Raw genomic sequence first — 20,496 nt, forward strand, 5'->3', positions numbered from 1 at the left:
AAAATCAATTTTGAATTACAAGCAAAGAATTCTTGAGATTTCTGTGTGACTTTTTCATTTTAACACCAGAAAATATTTCAGCTTTAATTACCTGCCGAATTGACGACTTTTCACTGAGTATCTAATGACCATCTCAAACATATTAAAATACAGATCCCATTTCGGAGACAGTGGTCCTGTTGTTGTTGTTGTTGGGTACACAAACCCCATCTACCCATAGACATCCCAGACAGCCTCCAAAAGGAAACTGTTCTACTAAGTCATAAAGATTCACTCACCAATTCTCTACAACCCCAAGTTCACAGATACACAGACTCTTTCTCACCATTTCTATAACTACTGTTGTTTTCCTAACTTAGCTGTGTAACCCAGAACGCCATCGAAGCTTATCTCATCTCTATTAAAAATAACAAAGCTTTCCTCCATCAACAATTCAGCCAGAAACACGAGAGAGAGAGAGAGAGAGAGAGAGAGCTGGAGGCAGTTTAATCCGCTTTGATGTTTCACTGGTATTTAGTCAATTGATGTGGAATATACATTAGTTCATATGTAAACGAGTTAGTTTACATAATGTATGTTAATTTGATAATTGTGAATAAATTATTGATCAAACAATAGTTTGAAAACTAAAACATTCAACATACAACAAAAATTTATTCACACACTCACATATACAGTGTACTGTTCTGTTATTGTTGGGATCAACCAAAAACGGGTGTGTGTGTGAAGAGGTAAATTTACAAGTGGATAGGAACAACACCAAAGTTATTTTGTGTTCTTTGCTACATTGGTTTCTATTAACCCATTTATTCTATCCGAAGAATTATTATTCATTAAGATAGAAGAAATACATATAATTAAATATATATATATATATATATATATATATATATATATATAAAAACAGTCTTGATGGAAAAGACACACACATACCTACAAATATATATATATATATATATATATATATGTGTGTGTGTGTGATCTGAGAAGAACCGTGTGTGTGTGTGTGTGTGATCTGAGAAGAACCGTGTGTGTGTGTGTGTGTGTGGGTGAGGGTCCCCCTTCAACCTCCCCCTCTTGCACTATTGGCAATAATGGCAGCAAGTGGAGGCAATAAACTCTACCAAACAAACATTAATGAATCTGAAACTTCAGTCAATTTGATACTGTTGCCATGTTGCCAAGAATTTGAGTAGTTGGGGGGGGGGGGACTATATTCCTACATTTCATTCCACACCAAACTGTTTTCATATATGTGCATGTGTGTATACATGCATATACATTAAAACATACAGTTAGTGTAGCAAAGAATATATAAACAACTTGTTCTAATGATTTATATATTTATGTATGTGTATATATATATATATATATATGTATGTGTATATATATATACACACACACTTGTGTCTATATATATGTATACACACACACATTATATATATATATATATATATATATATATATATATATATATATATAACACTAAATATAGCTATGAAAATGTGAAGGAAAAAGAAATATTTTCAGAATAACAATATGTATGTATTTGCATATTCTGATGCAATATTTTTTTGTTTTTGTTTTACATTTTCATAGGATTTCCTTTGTGTTTGGCACTGAATCCATCATCAAAATTCCTAAATTTGTTGTTGATTCTTTGTAGTAAGACAGGGACGGTGGCATTGATGAAGGCATTAAAGCCACAATATGAATTTTTGAGTGATAGATTCATAACTGTGTGTGTGTGTGTTTAGGGTAGCATTGACTTCTGCTCTGAGAAGCTTCCAAATTTCTCTCGGCTCGTGCCTTAGAATAATAATAATAGAAAAAAAAGGCAGGCATGGTTGTGTGGTAAGCAGCTTGATTTCCAACCACATGGTTCTGGGATCAGTCCTGCTATGTAGCACCTTGGGCAAATGCCTTTACTATGACCTTGGACCAACCAAAGCCTTGTGAATGGATTTGGCAGACAGAAACTGAAAGAAGCTTCGCATATGTATGTGTGTGTGTCTTTGTGTCCATCGTTGTCCCCCCCCCACCTCCACCAGGTGTTGGTGTGTTTATGTTCTTGTAACTTAGCAGTTCAGCAAAAGGCACCAATAGCTTTAAAGAATAAGTAGTGGGGGAGGGGGTTGATTCATTTGACTAAAAATTCCTTAAGGTAGTGCCCCAGCATGGCCACAATAATGACTGAAACAGGTAAAAGCTAACTAATGAGGTAATGTAGTTCTAGGTACACGTAAATAAAACACAAGGGGGGTGAGGAGCAATTGAAACATTTTTTAACCAAAGATCACCTTGTCCCGAGGATAAACATAAATGAAAAAGATACAACTGAGAACAGAACTTGCATAGCCCCATTTAATCTGCTCCAGCTTGGTCACTATTAGACATTTTAGAAAAGCTTTTAGACAGAAAGTTCAGGTTTCAAATATCAAGCTTGCTTTGAAAATGTTAACAGAATCATTTGGTTTGAAGTGTCGTTGACATTCAGGTCTTTCTCAGCACAACAACCTAAACCACTTTGATTACATCACATTTGGAGAGGGTTTTCACTTTCAACAGTTGCCGGGGGTGAGGGACATCAATTGTTAGTCAGTGGTATACACAACCGCCTATATAAGGACAGAGCTGTGTCTACGGTCTGGAATTTGTCTCAACATTACACACAGCTGTCTCCCATCTGTCATCCTGGATAGTCTGCTGAGTCAACAATGAGAGGGCCCATAAAGGGTTTTTATGTTTGCTCACCTTTCCAAAGGCACCAAATACATTTAACCCTTTTCTTGCTCTATTTTTATTTTTGTTTTCAATTAATTTTGAAAATAATGAAGAATTTGTAAAATGACTTAACTCGTTATTTGTTTAGAACAAATTACCATAAAATTTTGATGGAAGAAAGTTTAATTCAGACCCCTCCTAAAGCAGGTAGTTTGTCTCACAGAACCAGGAGGGGTGGTTTCGGGTGAGTTGATAAGAAAAGGGTAGCAAGGTACACACTAACAAGCCATCCTCAGTTGCGAGTGATAGCCATGGTTGTTCCCCGATTGATATAAACTAGTTTCAATCAATCTTACTAAGTCTGCCTCAATGGATCGACTGAGCAAACCAAAGACTTTTCAACCATGACCATCCTGTCTTAATCCTGTTTAGAAGACTACATTATCCAACACTTTCTTTTCTATGATAGTAGAGAATTAGAGGAAGTTTTAGCTGTTATTTCTAGAAGGTCAAGCACAAACATTGAAGTTCTCTTGTTAGTTATTTGTTGCTGGATTATTATTTTTTTTTTTTTTTTTTGCAGCTGGATGTTTCCCTGTGCCATCTTAAGGCCCAGAGCACACTGGTCTGGGAAATGAGAGCATCAATGCCAATCTGTGGTTGGTTATCAATAAATCACATGGGAGTGGGCAGCTAAGAGGGAGGGGGGGGGGGGGGGGGGACAGATGTATTAATATACAAATGTGTGTGCAATATATATATATATATATATATATATATATATATATATATATATATATATTTCAAGCAAACAAAATGCTGGACTTGGCAAACCAAAAATATTTTACCAAAACACCCAAAGAAAATAAAAAAAAACATCATCAAATTTACAATCTATCAAAATTTGATCCTTTACTGGAAAACATTTATACTAAACAATTTCAAACCAGAGACCAACAAGCAAAAACTTCATGCACTACAACAGAAAATGTTTTTTAAAAAAACCCATTTTTTTCTTTCTTTTAAAAAATTTTTTTTTTAATAAATACTCAATATGACTGGATTTTCAATCATGTATATTTGTTAAAATCTTCATTAAACATTTCAACTCATAAAGCTCATTGAAATTTTTATTAATGTGATAATTTAAACATGTTTTTCTGAATTTTCCCTTCTAAATTTAAACTCTCCGAAACCCCTTATTTCAAACTTTACAAGATGTTGTAAGCCTCAGGTCAGCTCTGATAGAATTGACTTGATTAAAGACATTCCAGCCATGAACATCTCATCTGCTTTTTAGTTATTATATCTAAGATCATACCATCCAATGCTTCCTTCTGTATTTTATGACAGTTCAGAATAAAATAGATTTCATTGCTCCTTCTAGCAAGTTGTTGACCACATACAGAACTCGTCATCATCGTTTAACGTCCGCTTTCCATGCTAGCATGGGTTGGACGATTTGACTGGGGACTGGTGAACCAGATGGCCACACCAGGCTCCAATCTAATCTGGCAGAGTTTGTACAGCTGGATGCCCTTCCTAACGCCAACCACCCCGACAGTGTAGTGGGTGCTTTTACGTGTCACGGGCACGAAGGCCAGTCAGGCGGTACTGGCAACGGCCACACTCAAAATGGCGTATTTTACGTGCCACCTGCACAGGGGCCAGTCCAGCGGCACTGGCAACGATCTCGCTCGAAAGTCTTTACACGTGCCAGGAAGGCGGTCAAATCCACGCTTCTATATGTAAGGTCTTCTCCCCTATTTTTGATGAGGCGTCGCATTAATTCGATGTAAAAATATCTTTAATTCATTCATTTTAAACGTCAGAAAAATCGTGACTGAACAAGCTCGACAGATTTGTCTCCCTTGGTACACGCCTGTATAGGAAGGAAGATAAATCTTTTGTTTCTAAGCTATGAATGAATTTAGGGATTTCTTTATTCTGTGAATGAATTTAAGACAAAAAAAATCCATGCATGAACTTCAGTAGATATTGGTAGATATTTTATTGAACCTGAGATGACGAAAGGGAAAAAATTTACGTTGGCAAAGGACTTAGCCTAGTTCTAGGGCGATTATGTGACTAAACTGTGTTTCCAATACTATAATAAATATAGCAACGTCTCTATGGTGGATATTGAACTGTAATTGGTTCATCTTTCACAGAACAGAGACTGTATTAGAATTACTAGCAGAGCAGATACCACACAGAATGTAGATATTACAGTGTGTGTGTGTGTGTGTGTGTGTGTGTGTGTGTGTGTGTGTGTGTGTGCACACACATTTTCCTATAACTGGTTGGTCCACTGTCACAGAATGAAGACACCCGTATCAGTAATTACACCAATATCACTGGCGTGGTTAGAACAGACGAGAACAAAGGTTATATAACAGTTACAAATGGTAGTCAGAGCAGACCCCCAGAACACATGCGTGTGAGTGGGTGTCCCTTTATAACTGGCTCACCATGTCACAGAGATTGTAGTTTAATTAGTAGAACAGAAACAATAAAACTGTCACAGTGGTAATCAAAGAAGATAACGTTACAAGAATGGCAGTGAGAACAGAACCATTGCAATATGGAATGGTATTTATTAATTTCTAAACAGAAAGGTACTTTGTCAATGTTGTTCCTTGTTCAATTATTGAAGTTGAAAAGATAGTACTAGGTGGTTGGGTAATTACTTTGTCAACCAATTATTTCAACAGAAAAACCATGGTATATCATAGAAATTTGAGTGGAGCCTTAAGCAATACACTTCACTCTGCTACCCAAATCTCAGCTCATGCATTTTTAATCTCCTCAAAGGACTGGGACAAAGAATATTTCCAACCTAGCATTTAAAGTGCTTTTTCTCGTGTTCTAAGGACATTCTCCAAAATAGCAATGTCCAGTTGTAAAACAACAAACAAAGATGGTTCGTCTGTGCATTTTGGTGTTGATTTCAAGGACTCCTTTTGGTTCTTAAAGCTTTCAAGCTGAGTTCTTTTCGATTTTAATAGTTTATGCAAAGCTGTTTTACTACCTTTCATCTCACGATATGTTGTCCACAAGTCAGCTCCACTCTCAAACTGTTTTAAGCAAATCAGGGTCAAGACACAGTTGAAAGAAAGCAGAAGGTCTTTTGGTGAAATCTGAAGACCCAGCCGGAAGCAATGCACAGCATCTTGGTACCGGTGCCTGCTCTGAAGTAGAACTGCAGTGTTGTTGTAGACAGCTTGAACAACAGAGAGGAATGGAGCCTGGGGATCAGTAGCATCACCTAAAAATGGAATGGCTGAGCTATCATCATCTCCTTTTTGACATTTCTCTGAAGGTTGCTGAAGAGGTAAGACTTTACTTAACAGATGAGGATTTTCTTGAACAGTTTGTGTTGCAAGCTGCAAAGTTTGTAAAGCATCATCCAGTTGGTCAATATGGACCAGGGAATCAGCTTTGTACAGTAAAGCAAGTAATGTGGTTGCAAGATGAGATAAAGAATTGTTAGTGCCAATGTCTTGGCCAGGAGAATTACCAAAACTTGTCATAGAACAATTCCGATCTTTGGAGAACTGGGAACTTCCCGGTAAAAAATAGTCTTCTTCTTCATCAGACCTATTCAACTGAGAAAACATCATTGAACTGGCGTGAAGATAGTCTCTAGAATTGTCACCATTCACACAAGATAATAACCAATCACAAATTATAATACATTCGTCATATTTCCCTGCTTTTAACATACAAAACGCTGCTTCCAGATGAATTTCTGTGATGCTGGGTAAAGGACAGGATAGCATATACGTCTCAGAGTGCTGAAGGAAATGGTTATCTCTGAAATAACCTAAAAGATCAAGATAATGTTCAGATGCTTCGTCTAAATAGTTCTCTTGGAGACAGCGTTTGCAAATAAGATACATGATGTAAGGTAGACGTAGGGGTGCCCCGTACATGTCTAAATACCGACTTAGTTTCAATTGATTGTCTTCACCCAAATGAACGATGTTGTATTGAATGGAAGTTGTAGAATTTAAAGTAGTAATGAGATACTTCAAAGTGTCTAGCTCCGCCTGAACGTGTTTCTGTTGTTGATAGACAACGGCAATGTTGTATAAAGGAACAAGAAAAGAAAAGTCGAGTTTTAAAGCTGCTTGAAATTTTTCTACGGCACTCCAACAATTGCCTAATTTGAAATAACAACAGGCCTTCAGATTGAGGAATAATACGGACTGTGCGTCGGTGTAGTAGGTCGTGTCTTCCTCCTGGAAAAGTTGCAGGACTGCTTCAAACATATTCTTTATATAAAGGGAATGAGCCTTAATATAAATAACATATGACTTATATGGGTTCTGGGAGAGAGAAACATCAGGTCTGAAATGAGTTTCGGTAAGAGGAAGAGTAGAATCGAACGTTTTGAAAACGACAGCCAGTTCTTGTATGAGAAGGTGAGAATTTTTCAATTTTTCTTCAAAGCCAACAAGAACTGGAGTAGCAAAACATATTTTCCAATCAGATTCATTTATTGATTCCTCTATTCGAAATCTATGGCAAATATCAACAATCATTTGTTGGTCTGTGCAAACAGCAAGACAATAACACAAGAAAAAAACTGGTTGGAAACAAAACCAAGGAAAATCAGAATTTGACTTACATGGTTTCCTAGTCTTGGATTTTCTAGACACCGCTTCACCAGAACCGACTTTGTTCTTATAATGAAGAATTCTTTGTAAAGTGATTTCGAAATGAGATTTTTGAGTTTGCAGAGAAATTCCAGACACGTCGCTGGTGGCAGCCAATTGTCGTGCTGTATGGAAGAATAACAAGTTATAGAGAACAACACACTCAAGAATTAACTTCTCACATTGTTTGGCGTCGTCATAAACACAAGAATTACTGCGAATCTTCATCAAAAACTTCTCAAAACTTTCCCAAATTTCCGCTGAATTTGCTCCGTGTTCTTCATATTCGTTCCTCACCGCCCGAAACAGAAAAACATTATTGTCTCTCACCCATTCGGAGATATCAAATGTCTGGAATTGTAATACATCTAATGCTTCTATTGCTTTAATATATTTACCAGAGAGAAATTCTTTAACAGCTGAATGAATCGCAGACGAGACGGAACGGTCAGACGAAGACATTGTTTGAGCGGGAAATAGAGTTACTTCCCTTATATCGTAATTTTAACGTGTGCGCGCGCGCGTGTGTTTATTATTTTCAAGTTAAATATAAGATGAATCTAAAAAGGTTTTCACATCTACTTTATGTTTTCCGGACGAGGCTGCTCTGGTACAGTTTTCTCCAGCCATATACCTCACCTGAATACATACACACATTCGTAGGCATCATCATAATCGAGTTGATAGCAGTTAAAACCGCTTTTCGTACGTTAAACGATGATGATGATGATATACATACATGCATATATATATATATAAATGAAGAGCATATGCTCCAAATGCCATAGAGGTTTCCATTCTTCTTGAGTGCTAATACACCTACTTGTTCCTTCACTTGTCTTCATCTTTTTGTTTCTGTAAATTTGAACTATATATATATATATATATATATATACATATATATATATATATATATATATATATATATATATATATATATATATATATATATATATATGTATGTATGTATGTATGTATATATGTATGTATGTATGTATGTATGTATATATCATCATCATCATCATCGTTTAACGTCCGCCTTCTATGCTGACATGGGTGGGACAGATTGACAGGAGCCAACCAGGCAGAAGCTTGTACCAGACTTCTGTGACTATTTTCGCTTGATTTCTATGGCTGGATGCCCTTCCAAATGCCAAACATTTTACAGTGTGGACTGGATGCTTTTTCAGTGGCACCTACACTGGCAGCATGACCAAGTAACCTGCAAGACAAACATCTTTTGGGTGGGTGGGGGGGTGCATTGGAGGAGGTGATCTTGTGTCAGATGATGAAAGGTTATAGTGAGACAGAGAGACAGGGAGTCAGAAACAAGTGTCTTGCAGTAGAGGAGGCACAAGTTTACTTGGCCAGAGGGAGAGAGATGAGGAATGAGGTGAGAAATAGGTGGGCTGCTGTAAAGGAGAGACCTGGTTACCCAACCTGAGGGAAGTGCAGGAGAAGGAGAGAGAGAGGGGGGAAACATCAAGATAGAGATGAAAGCAAAGTGTCAGGCATAATCACAAGGGACGGTGGGGGGGGGGAACAGACTATAGATGGAATGGTCAAGTAAAAGCAGAGAGAGAGAGATAGATAGTGGCAAGTGGCAGGGCATCCCCTTGAGGCTGGAAGATCATAATACAAGTGGCAAGATATTGCCAAAGAGGCGTGATTAGAGAGAATGGGGAAAGGGGGTGGTGAAAACCTGGGTATATAGAGGGGGGAGGGGCTACTGGATAGCAATATTACAGTGAGACAGGATTGGGGAGGGATGAAGCGGAAATGTGGGGAAGAGATGTAGAGACGACTGAAACAAATGAAAGAATAAAACATTGGCTGCTGATGTTGTGAAGAGAAATCCCTACCACCGGGATTGGAAATCAGGCCATCATGTTTATCAACCAGGAGCTCACTAGCTTGATTACTTTTTATGTTGAAGCGGGACCCTCTAAATAGTCGGTTACTAAAAATAGCAGCCTAAATTAACTCAAATCATAACCCAACACTCTAAAAAGGAAATAACTATTGTATTAGATGGGGTGGTCACGGCTGAAAAGGATTTACAATATAATGTAGTCCTGGCTTGAAGAGATGGGATGGCCACGACTGGAATACCTCATCTACCCAATGAGACTTGACCAAGATCTGCACAACTTCTATTGACATATGGACAGAAAGCCGTGAATGGTAAAAGAGAAAGTGATGTGAAGTTGCTACATCTGGGAAAGAAAGTTTGGCTGTGTGTTTATTTTAAACGATTTCGTTTGAATCACTCGGACACCATCTGAGGTTGGAATAATAATTATCATTGGTGGTGGTGTGTGTGTGTGTGTGTGAGAGAGAGAGAGAGAGAGAACGCCGTCTTCAAACAGAGTAACTGACGTGTGTGTGTGGAAATATTGTGAGAGAGAGAGAGTAAAAGAAAGTATGAACAGAGATAGTGGGGGAGGAGGAGGAGGAGGAGGAGAGAGAAAGTTAGATATGGATGAGTAAAAGGAAGAGAAATACAGAGCGAGACAGGGGAGGGAGGAAGGAGAACATATAAAGGGAGAGACAGAGGGGTGTAAGGTAAAGTGAGAGGAGAAAATGGAATGATAGATTGAGAATAAAGAGTGAGGGAAGTGAAGTAGAGGAATAGTATTAGAGACACAGAGAGAGAGAAGTGGTTAACGGCGAGGGAGGAACAGCGGAGGAAACAGAAGTGAAAACAAACGAGAGAAAGAAAAAGAAATAGAGTGAAAAAAGTAGATAAAGAGAGGAGGATAAAGAAAATATTAGTGAAGTGAGAAACAGAAAATGAGGAAATGTATATAGAGACAAAAGTATGTAAATAGGAGAAATAGCAGAGAGAGTAAGAAAGTGGCAACAAGGAACGGTCCCCGTGATATCCGGTTCCCTGCCCTTGTCTTGTATGGTATGGTAGCCTGTCCTACAGCCTACAACTACACGACTGGCAGAAAAGATGGCTTTTCTCGAGTCGTGTAATGCCAACGAGAGGGAAAGGTAGGTTAATATGGTTATCATGGCTTTAATATTGTTATTGTTGATGGTAGTGGTCTTTGTTGGAGGGGATCTTGTTAGTTTGAAGTCCTTCTCTCCACATAATATCTATCTATGTACATATGCGTGCGTGTGTGTGTGTGTATATAATGTGTGTGTATGTGGGTGTAACATATATGTATGGAGAGGAGGAGGGGGCAGCGTGTTGGTTGATCTTTTCTTTATGAATGAAAGAAGAAGAAACTGTTAAGAGACATTGGCAATGTCTGCTGCCAACAACTGGAATCAAGGTTGTTGGTGTTTATTTACACCCATGAAATAAACAAACACACAGGGTCACCGTCTTCTCTCTCCTTTGAAACACATGCTCTCTCTCTTTTTCTCTCTCTCTCTCTCTGTCTGTCTGTCTGTCTATCTATCTATCTATCTACCTCTCCATCTATCTATCTATCTATCGATCGATCGATCTACCTTTCTATCTACATCTCTATCTATCTATCTATCCATCCATTCTTTGAGTTGATGATTCACTCCGAAGAAAAAGCAGAAATAAACCCCCACTAATGTTGTTTCTCTCGTTCGTTCGTTCATTTGTATATATATATATATATATATGTGTGTGTGTGTGTGTGTGTGTATTCACTTGGATATATTGAATATATTTATATATAGTTTTGAACACTCGTTAATATATACACACACACACTTCTCTCTAGCATATATCATGTCTATATATACACTCGTGTGTGTGTGTGTCTGTAGATAAAGAATATTGCACATTGATATGCATACACCTCCTTATACACACACATTGTGTCTATATTACTTATCGTATATTATTTAATGTTGTACATTTAATAGACACAAATCTTATTGCTGTTATAAGTGTAATGTATGTATATTTGACGATCTTATCAAATGATAGCCGTATATACACATACACACACGATGGTGTTAGGAGAATTCTGTGATGGGCCCCTCCTCTGACACCTGTTTGCCCTTAATTAAGGACGGGATGATACCCGATGTAGGGTCTCTAGCTGGCTGGGAGAGACTTGAAGGGCCTGTCTCTTAGAGAACGCCCTCCTGTGTCCCCTTCAGAGTTAAAATACTTAATGCGGCATTAATAGACATATTTACTAAAATACGATGGATTGCCTCTAGGGAAGTGGTTAATGCATGAGTGCCATTACTTTTAATGGGAATCTTTCAGAAGTTGTTTCCTAATGGCCCTTGGTGGGATTTCATCCATATATTGATTGTTTTGATTCCATAGATACCAGTAATGTACTAGGTGACTATAAAGCATATGATCTCTGAAATGTGTGTGTGTATATATACACACACATACTCATATGGATATACACATATGTACATACATATGTGTATACACACACACATGACTATATGTAAACATGCGTATACGTTTATACTTATACATACAGAGAAGTGAGTGTATATATATATATATATATATATATATACACACACACACATATACATGATCAAGCAGGTATTCCAGCGGTGAACATCGCATTTTTTGTTTTAATGGTGTATCCTTCTATTGACGACTATGTAATATGGTTTGTAGGAGTTTGGCTGCTATTTCTCGCACCTCTTACAACCACCTCGTCTCCCTCCCTTCATCTTTGTTGTTCACATGACGTTATTTTCTCTCAAAACAATTTTTATTTTCAGTAAAAAAATAATAATAATAATAATAATAATAATAACATTGTAACTAGATTCTAAATTAAAACAATGATGTCAGCATTTTCATCCTCCACTACCTCACTCACATCTATACTGATATATATATACAAACCTATATACATGCATATACAGGATGTATATTATACATGCATATACAGGATGTATATTATACATGCACACATATGTGCACATGTTTGCGGGAGTTGGGTATTTTGTTGTTATTAGAGTGTTTCTTTGCCGAAGACTATTTCTTTGGATTCCTAACAATTAAAGATTGTCTCAGGTGTTTATTTACGTTTCTCTACCCTACTCCAGAGACCAGTTATTTCTTTTTGTGTAGACTGGAGTCGATAAAAGCTGTTTTATCTGCTGAAGCCAAAGTATGATTTTATAATTAGTAAATGACGTTTTTTTTTTTTTGTGTGAATAATTGGTGAAAATCCAACCAAGTTGGTAATATTTTAGTGATTTTATTTTGAGAAACAGGGTAGTACACGTAGGGTATACGGGTGGGAGACATCAATAACTTGAAAAACCTGCGGGTAATGAATGACATTTCGTCTTATTTCCTTTCATTAGCGTTCTCCAATTAATTGGTCTATAATTATGAACGGAATCGATATATTTTTGTTCATAGTCTGGGATGATTGAATTCAAACAGTATTGGGCAGGATGTACGGGTGTGTTGTGATGTTCATGCTGTTAATGAAACAGCAGATGTTTGAAATTGATTTGTTTTTGTATCTGCCTTTTTCCTCGACTAGTTATAATAGGGTTGGAGGTGAGGCAGTCGACGATTTCTGTAGCGAGAAAACCATGGATAAGAATCTGCGTGTGTGCGTGAATAATTGGGTGTATGGGAATATATTAGATGTGGAGAGAGAGAGAGAGAGGGAGAATTGGTTGAATGAGGAGTGATTAATGTCTCAAAGGGGTACACGGCTTACTAATCGCAAAGAGTCTAGATCTTTGTAGGAACAATAATAGGACAGAGCAGAGGATGGCGAAATGGGTTTTTTAGACTAATTTAGCCAGTTTCTGGTTGTTATGTGGTCAAGTTGACCCACCACCATCTCTGTGGTCACTTTGATCCACCACCACCTGGTGGAGTTTTCCATTGTTACACCTTACCAATTTCCTTTTTGGCAAAATGACTCAAAGAGAGTGCTTTCATTGTCAGTGTTGGGGTAGTTGTTCCGGCCCCCTTTGGATGTTAATCTCTCCATGGTAAACAAGAAACATTTACCTTGGAGGAATTTGAACTCAGAAGAAACACTGCAAAGCATTTTCTTCTGGTGCTCTACCGATCCATCTTTCCTTGTGTGGCCGTTAGGGCATTTGTTGATGAGGTCACAACCAGATTCCACCACTTCTCTCAGATTTCTGCTGCCCTCTGTGAATCAGTGAAATTGAGGCCTGCTCCCTCTCTGATGGTAACCATGGATAAGTTAGCTTGGCATCCACCCATATTGCTCCCCCATGCTGTTAGTCACAACTGCATGCCTTTACTCGAGACATGCCCCGGGCCCTGAGCAGGTTCCTCTGTCCTAGCCATTGGCTCCTTGTGAAGCCTTACCCAGAGTCTTTCACCTACTGATGCAGTGTTAACACCATCCCCTCACCAGCTGAAGTGGGATACTGGGGTGTGGTGTTAAGAGATTAGGAGTTGATTGAGGACCAGAAATGCCTGTCCACAGTTTCCAGACACCAAAGGTACCACCTCCCCTTAATAATAATATAACTCCTTAAAATTTGAAATTGCAAGAATTTTGAGTATGGAAACTGAAAAGGTTGTGCCTGTAATAATTGGTGCATTGGGAAGTGTAAGCAAAGATGTAGACAAATGGTTTTGAAGGAGATTAGAATGGATTGTCCTGTTGAGCTTTCTCTAGAAAGTTTACCTCTTAGGGACAGGAAAGATTATTAAGAGAGTTCTAAGCTCTTGAAAGACTATTGAAAGCTAGTGGATACCTAAGGGTACAGGTAAGGGTACCTGCTACCCACAGAAATTCTACCAAGAATATGAATGAACCTGAGTCGAATCATCAATAGAAATAATCCTTTCTACTGGAAGCACAAATTTTGGGGGAAGGGATTAAGTCAATTACATTGATCCCCAGTATGCAACTGGTACTGAATTTATCAACCCTGAATCAATAATAACAATTTCTAATTTACTTCTGAATGCAACTATCAATTATATAAACCCCTGTTGCCCTTCTTTGCTATTTTACCAACTCCAGAAGGTCAAAAAGCTCGTAAAGTTGACCTCTGCTAGATTTCAACAGAGAAACTAAAAAAGCCACAACTCAATACCACAAGGCATTTTGTGTGAAGCTCTACCGATTCTATCACACCAAACAATGGTGATATGGAAAGCAAAAGAAGTTATCAAAATTCACAGTTTGTTTGTTATATAAACCAGTTTGATATAAACAATGTGGTGAGGGCAAGAGATGGAGGAAATCAAAGTCTTAATGGGACACTAAAATATCAGAACATCGTTGTTGTAGTTATTGTGGTGGTGGTAACTGTAGTTGTAGTAAATGAAAGAATGCCATTGTGTGTGTGTGTGTGGTGATGCTTATAAACAAGCATTATCCTCCATACCAACAATGTCCTTCATTTCCAGTCTTTCCTGGAAACATGTCCGGCCAAGGGGAATATATCCCCTTCACCTGGAAACATCTGGCCTTGATAAATTCTGTCTGCAAGGGAGGAAAAGTGGACATTAAAATGCTGCTGCTGATGATGATGATGATGGTATATTTAGCACTGTGACCATAATTCTTAGCAGTTGTTTGGTTATTTCAGTAATAAATAACAATAAATACCACTGAATTATAAACAATTAACTTTACACTGTATTGTTTCTAATGAGCATATGTTAATTATTGAAGTAATTGCTATTGAATTCCCTGAAACTCACTTGAAACATACAAGTCACTTTAGTTGGTGTGACCGTCTCTCTCTCACTTTCTCTCTCACTTTCTCTCTCTCTCACTTTCTCTCTCTCTCTCACTTTCTCTCTCTCTCTCTCACTTTCTCTCTCTCTCTTTTTTTCTATTTTAGTGTGAAAAGTAGACTAATTGTAAAGTTCAATAAAGAAACTACCTATTTATTGTTCCATAAAATATTTTATTACCAAACTCGTGACATTAATAATAACTGGATACTTTTGTAACGGCTGTCACCATCCCCACCGCCACTACTATGTCTGCTGCTGCTATCATTATCATCACCACCACCACCACCATCTCAGGGCAGTGTAACTAAGATGTTCGTTTGGTGTTAGTGTCCACTAGGGGTCAATTCAATCCATTTGGTCAACAGAAACTTAATGGTTTAACATTGAAATATGACATTATATTTTGTTGTTTGTAATGCTTACAGTGGGTGGGGCCGTGGGGTTGGAGGGTGAAGTGTGGTGGTGGGTGGGGTGGGGGTAGAGGTGAACTGCCAGGTTGTACAGAAATGTATTTTTTCCAATGACTTTGCATTTAGATTTCGGATTTGTTATCACTGATAAACAAATGTTTATTTTATCTGATTAAAGACTGTAAAGAGAGATAGTCCCTTAGTCTGTGGTGGTGGCCACTGTCTTAAAACTGTTTTCCATAAACAGGTACAGGCATGGCTGTGTGGTTTAGAAGCTCAGTTGGCATCCATGTGGTTTCAAATTAAGTCCCACTGTGTGGCACCTTGGACAAGTCAGGTCAACCAATGCCTTGAGAGTGAAACTGTGTGGAAGCCTCTGTGTGTGTGTGTGTGTGTGTTTGGCCTCCACTTCCACCACCGCTTGACGACTGGTGTTGGTTTGTTTATGTCCTCATGGTTTAGCAGTTTGACAAAAAATAAACCAATTGGCAGGTGTAGCTTGAAAAGAAAGCTGAAAACTGGGTCATTGCAATACAACTGTAATTTCATCGTGAGAGATTAGTGAACAGCTGTTTGGTTAGAGGGGAGGGGGAGCAGGTTGTGTCTTGTGACTAAACACCAGCAGCCAGAGATCTAATGGAACTGCAGTCACTACTCCCCCCCCTCGCTGATGATCTGTTTAATGTGTATATATATATATTGATTTCAAATTTTGACACAAGGCCAGCAGTTTGGGGAAGAGTCAAGTTGATTACATCAACCCCAGTGTTCAACTGGTACTTATTTTATCAACCCCAAAAGGATGAAAAATGATGTCAACCTCAGTGGAATTTGAACTCAGAACATAAAGATGGACGAAATGCCGCCAAGCATTTTCCCAGAATGCTAAGGATTCTGCCAGCTCATGGCCTTGCACATATGTCTATATTAACACTATTTGATGATTGTGAGAGAGAGAAAGAGAGAGAGAGAGAGAGAAAGAGAGAGAGAAAGAGAGAGAGAGAGAGAGAGAGAGAGAGAGAGAGACCAGTTGCTTCCTAATAAAATGCTACCACAGCAATTGCAACAAAAACATAGCTACGGTCCACCGCACACAGAGTCAAGAATGTAGCACAAGGGGATGAGTTTATCAAGTGTGTATTCTTGTTACAGAGAAATGGAACAATGGACCAGAGGATGTGAGGGTCTGTAAAAGGGACAGAATGCTCACAGCTGGAAAACTTGATAGGAATGGTAGCCCTCAAATCACATTCTACTGTTTCATCATCATCATTTAACACCTGCCTTCCATGCTGACATGGGTGGGACAGTACAAGAGCCAGCCAAACTGAAGCCTGCACCAGACTTCTGTGACTGTTATGGCAGGATTTTTACAGCTGGATGCCCTTCCTAACATATATATGTATATAAGTCACTTTGTGGTAGTTAAACATGATAAAAATAGCAGTTAAATCTCTCTCAAATTACACCCTGCTATATTTTTACACTTACTTGCATGTCATATGAGGCAACTAAAAGAGTTAACAATATTGATTGGTTATAAAACATTGCTTCTCAAAACCTGACCAACCCATGACAGCATGGGAAATCAGATGTAAAACAATTGGTGAAGATCGTGTGTGTGTGTGTACATATACCTATAGATGTCTATACATGCATCTGCCTCTACCAAATACACACACACTCACACACACACCATGGTGGAGATAAATGAATTGTTTTAATTCCAACAATACTTATTCTTTACCAGCTCCGAATACCCATCCCCTTCTTTTTCAGTGATGCCCCCCCCCCCCCTTCTCTTCAGATTTGGTGCTAGAAATGTCATCTGTGAAACATGAACTCTGTCTTAGGCATCTCTTGATCCATTCTTCACATGTTTTCAAAAATATTAAGATTCCATTTTTATCTGTTTTTTTCCAAAAGGTTTTCCCCACTTGACTTGGAGCCAGGGGAAATTTATTTTGAAGAATTTGCTGTGATTTATTACCCACCTGCCTCGTCAGAAACTGATGCTATTAATAAGTAAGTACCATCTTCAATGTTTCATCTTCTTCCTTGTTCTCTTGCTTACCATCAGATTTCTCCAAACTACAGTAGGGGTTGCTTGGTCCTGCATTTTCACACATTTTTAAGACTCAACTGACAATTTTACAATCTAAGTCTGTAGTTTTTTCAGATCCTACTCGTTATTTTACAACCTAGATGACCTCTCTTGCATTAAATGAGAGTAATAATGTTGCTATGACAGCAGTTATGATGGAGACATAACGTAAAATCTCTTGTTTAATCACCTCTAATATGGCACCAGTATGAGAGACATGGGTCAAGCTCTCTCTCAGCATGTGGTACCTTGGGCAAGTTCCTTCTGCTATGGCCTCAGTCAACCAAAACCTCTGTGTGTGTGTGTGTGTGTGTGGTTCTTTGTCTTGACATCATGTGATGGTTGTAAATGAGCATCACTGTCATACAAGCAGTGTCCTTTGTTTCCAGTGCACTGCTAGAAGATGCTTGGCCATGGGGAGGAAATATTACTTTTGTTGGAAACAAGTGAGGGTTAGTGACAGAAAGAGCATCTAACCACAGAGAATCTGACTCAACAAATTTCATGTGATTCGTGTAAGCATGGAAAAGTTGAAAACAGGAAACAGACACTGTTTGTACGATTGTTTTAGAACTACAAAGTAGTGTTAGGTCAAGGAGACATACACACATAAACATATATGCATGGCAAGTCCCTTTCAATTTCTGTCTACCAAATCTACTCACAAGGCTTTAATTGACCCAAGGTTATAGTAGAAAGCCTTCGTCCAACATGTCACACAGTGAGACTGAACCCCAAACCACAGGGTTGGGATGTTAACTACACGGTCATGTAACTCATGACACTTACAAAGTGATTAAGCAATGAATCAACATTATTATCAATATCTTACCCCATATTTTGCATTAATATCTAACCTCAAAATAACATTACAGCTATGACGCATCATAAAATTATGACATTAATAGATAGAACAATATTGTGTCGTCTGTGTCACATGATACTTCAGCACGCACGCACGCACACGCACACACACACACACACACACACACACACACACGTACGTTTGGCAGCATCTAATCCTTCCAATTTGTTGTATGATCTAAAATGTATTTCTCAATGACACTGTCTCTCTTTAATCAATCTATTTTCTATTGTCGTCCTCTTATCACAGCTGCTCCTCACACACACCCTCATTTTCCACCCCCATTTTCCACCCTCATTTTCCACCCCCACTTATTTGGATTCCTAAATACACATTATTTTATAAAATAACCGTCTATCTTTACTTATCTTTCTCCCTGCCTATCTTTATATACCTATTTGTCTCTCTCTCTCTCCTTCTTTCTTGCTTGTAAATCTGTTCCCTTCCTCTTTTTCTCTTTTGCAGGCAACAACGAGGAAAATTAAAGATCTGCTCCAAGTCTGTAGTTTTTGAACCTAAAGAAGCCAAGTACTCATTATTAAAAGTACGTAACTGATTTTGGTCGTTTCTTCTGATTCCAGTGAAATATCTCAGTTTCTTCCTGTGTTAATAACATTGCAGTATTGATAGAACCAGACTTACTCATTATATTTTAATTTAATAACTGAGGTATGCAGGGGAGGGTGAATGTGTCATTCACCATGACCTTCCCTACTCACAGATTGGTGCCCTCTTTTGCATTGTCTTCTGCCTGAATGGTTGTAGGATTAACAGGTTTGTTTTCCAACCATGTGGTGTCCACTGCAGGACATGTCTCGGCCTAAGTGTGTTTTGTCATGGCCTTGGATTGACCAATTCTTGTGAGTGGAAGCTGGAAGACAGAACCTGGGCAGAAGTCTGGTGTGGGTGTCAAAGAAGAAGCCCAGCCTTCACTCACCTCTGAGTGGCACTTAGGAATATGCACCACGGTTTTATTAGTTGTTTTAGGTGTCTATGTTGCCACAAGCAGACATAGATACCCTCTTGGCCCTCCTGTTTTTGACACAGGGAAACAACAAGGCTGTGATTGCTGGAGGGAGGGGGGAGATGGCAGCAGCAGCACCACCACCACTGTCACCATGGGGCTGAGACCTCTTTTACAGTTGGGTAGACTAATGTGAAATCATGTGCCTTGCTCAAGGATACAGTACAGCATTTAAGAATTGATCCTATGGCTTTATGAGATCAACCCCCTAACTACTAGGCCACACTAGTGTTTAGAGTGTATGTATATGTAACATATATATACACACACACACCACATACAAGGGATAGGGGTGGCTGAATTGGTGCAGCATCTAACAAACAATTTTGTTGTATTTGATTGTCGCCATCATTGTTTAACGTCCATTTTCCATGTTGGCATGGGTTGGATGATTTGACTGGGGACTGGCAAGCCAGCAGGCTGCACCAGGCTGCAATCTGGTCTAGCAAGGTTTCTACAGCTGGATGCCAACCACTCCTAGAGTGTAGTGGGTGCTTTTTACATGCCACTGGCACGGGAGCTGTCAGGCGGCACTGGCATCGACCACATTCAGATGATGCTTTGTTACTTGGGTCTAGTTTGCCTTGTCCTCCTTTTACCCTCCTTGGAAGGAAGGAAGGCAAAGTCCTGGAGTCGATGGAATCAACTGAGGCTCTTACTTGAAACTACTGACCTTGTGCCAAGATTTGAAATTGTTATTATTATTATTGCTGTCCAAATATTGCTCAATCAATCATGCTCTTCATCTTGTCTACTACTACTATTATTATTATTATTTTATGTTTGACTTTTGTTTTGCATTTGTACAAGTTGGATCCAAGTCTCACCCAGAGACCTCAAGAGACAACAAGTTAGAAGTTCATGTAGGTGTTATGCCTAGGGTACCATATATTTGGATTTGTACAGTTTTGTTCAAGTGAATGTTTAAGAAACCATAAGAAAATTATGTTTGCTTTAAAATTTGAGATCACATAGACAGTATTTTACGTAGGATATGGGCAGTTCCCATGAGCACTATCTTTTGGACTTC

General features: G+C 38.5%; 2 protein-coding genes across 2 annotated transcripts in view; one reads left to right on the plus strand and one right to left on the minus strand.

Annotated features, from left to right (window-relative positions):
• Positions 1–5,427: 5,427 nt before the first annotated feature.
• Positions 5,428–7,924, minus strand: LOC106879875 (uncharacterized). Its single transcript, XM_014929600.3, has 2 exons — positions 7,784–7,924; positions 5,428–7,510 (listed from the first exon to the last, which is right to left on the minus strand). Exons 1-2 carry the CDS (start codon positions 7,845–7,847, stop codon positions 5,571–5,573), a joined length of 2,004 nt encoding a protein of 667 aa, XP_014785086.2. The 5' UTR covers positions 7,848–7,924; the 3' UTR covers positions 5,428–5,570.
• A 2,362-nt stretch (positions 7,925–10,286) lies between these two features.
• Positions 10,287–20,496, plus strand: part of LOC106879877 (protein FAN-like) — a 39,026-nt gene continuing 28,816 nt past the window's right edge. Inside the window, exons 1-3 of the mRNA XM_089338622.1 lie at positions 10,287–10,385; positions 17,400–17,498; positions 18,908–18,986. Of these exons, the coding sequence (XP_089194748.1) occupies positions 10,345–10,385; positions 17,400–17,498; positions 18,908–18,986 (219 nt within the window). The 5' untranslated portion in view covers positions 10,287–10,344. The remainder of the gene's footprint in view (positions 10,386–17,399; positions 17,499–18,907; positions 18,987–20,496) is intronic.

The sequence above is a fragment of the Octopus bimaculoides genome, chromosome 20, assembly GCF_046866305.1.
Source record: "Octopus bimaculoides isolate indiv1 chromosome 20, ASM4686630v1, whole genome shotgun sequence".
Taxonomy (NCBI): Eukaryota; Metazoa; Mollusca; class Cephalopoda; order Octopoda; family Octopodidae; genus Octopus; species Octopus bimaculoides.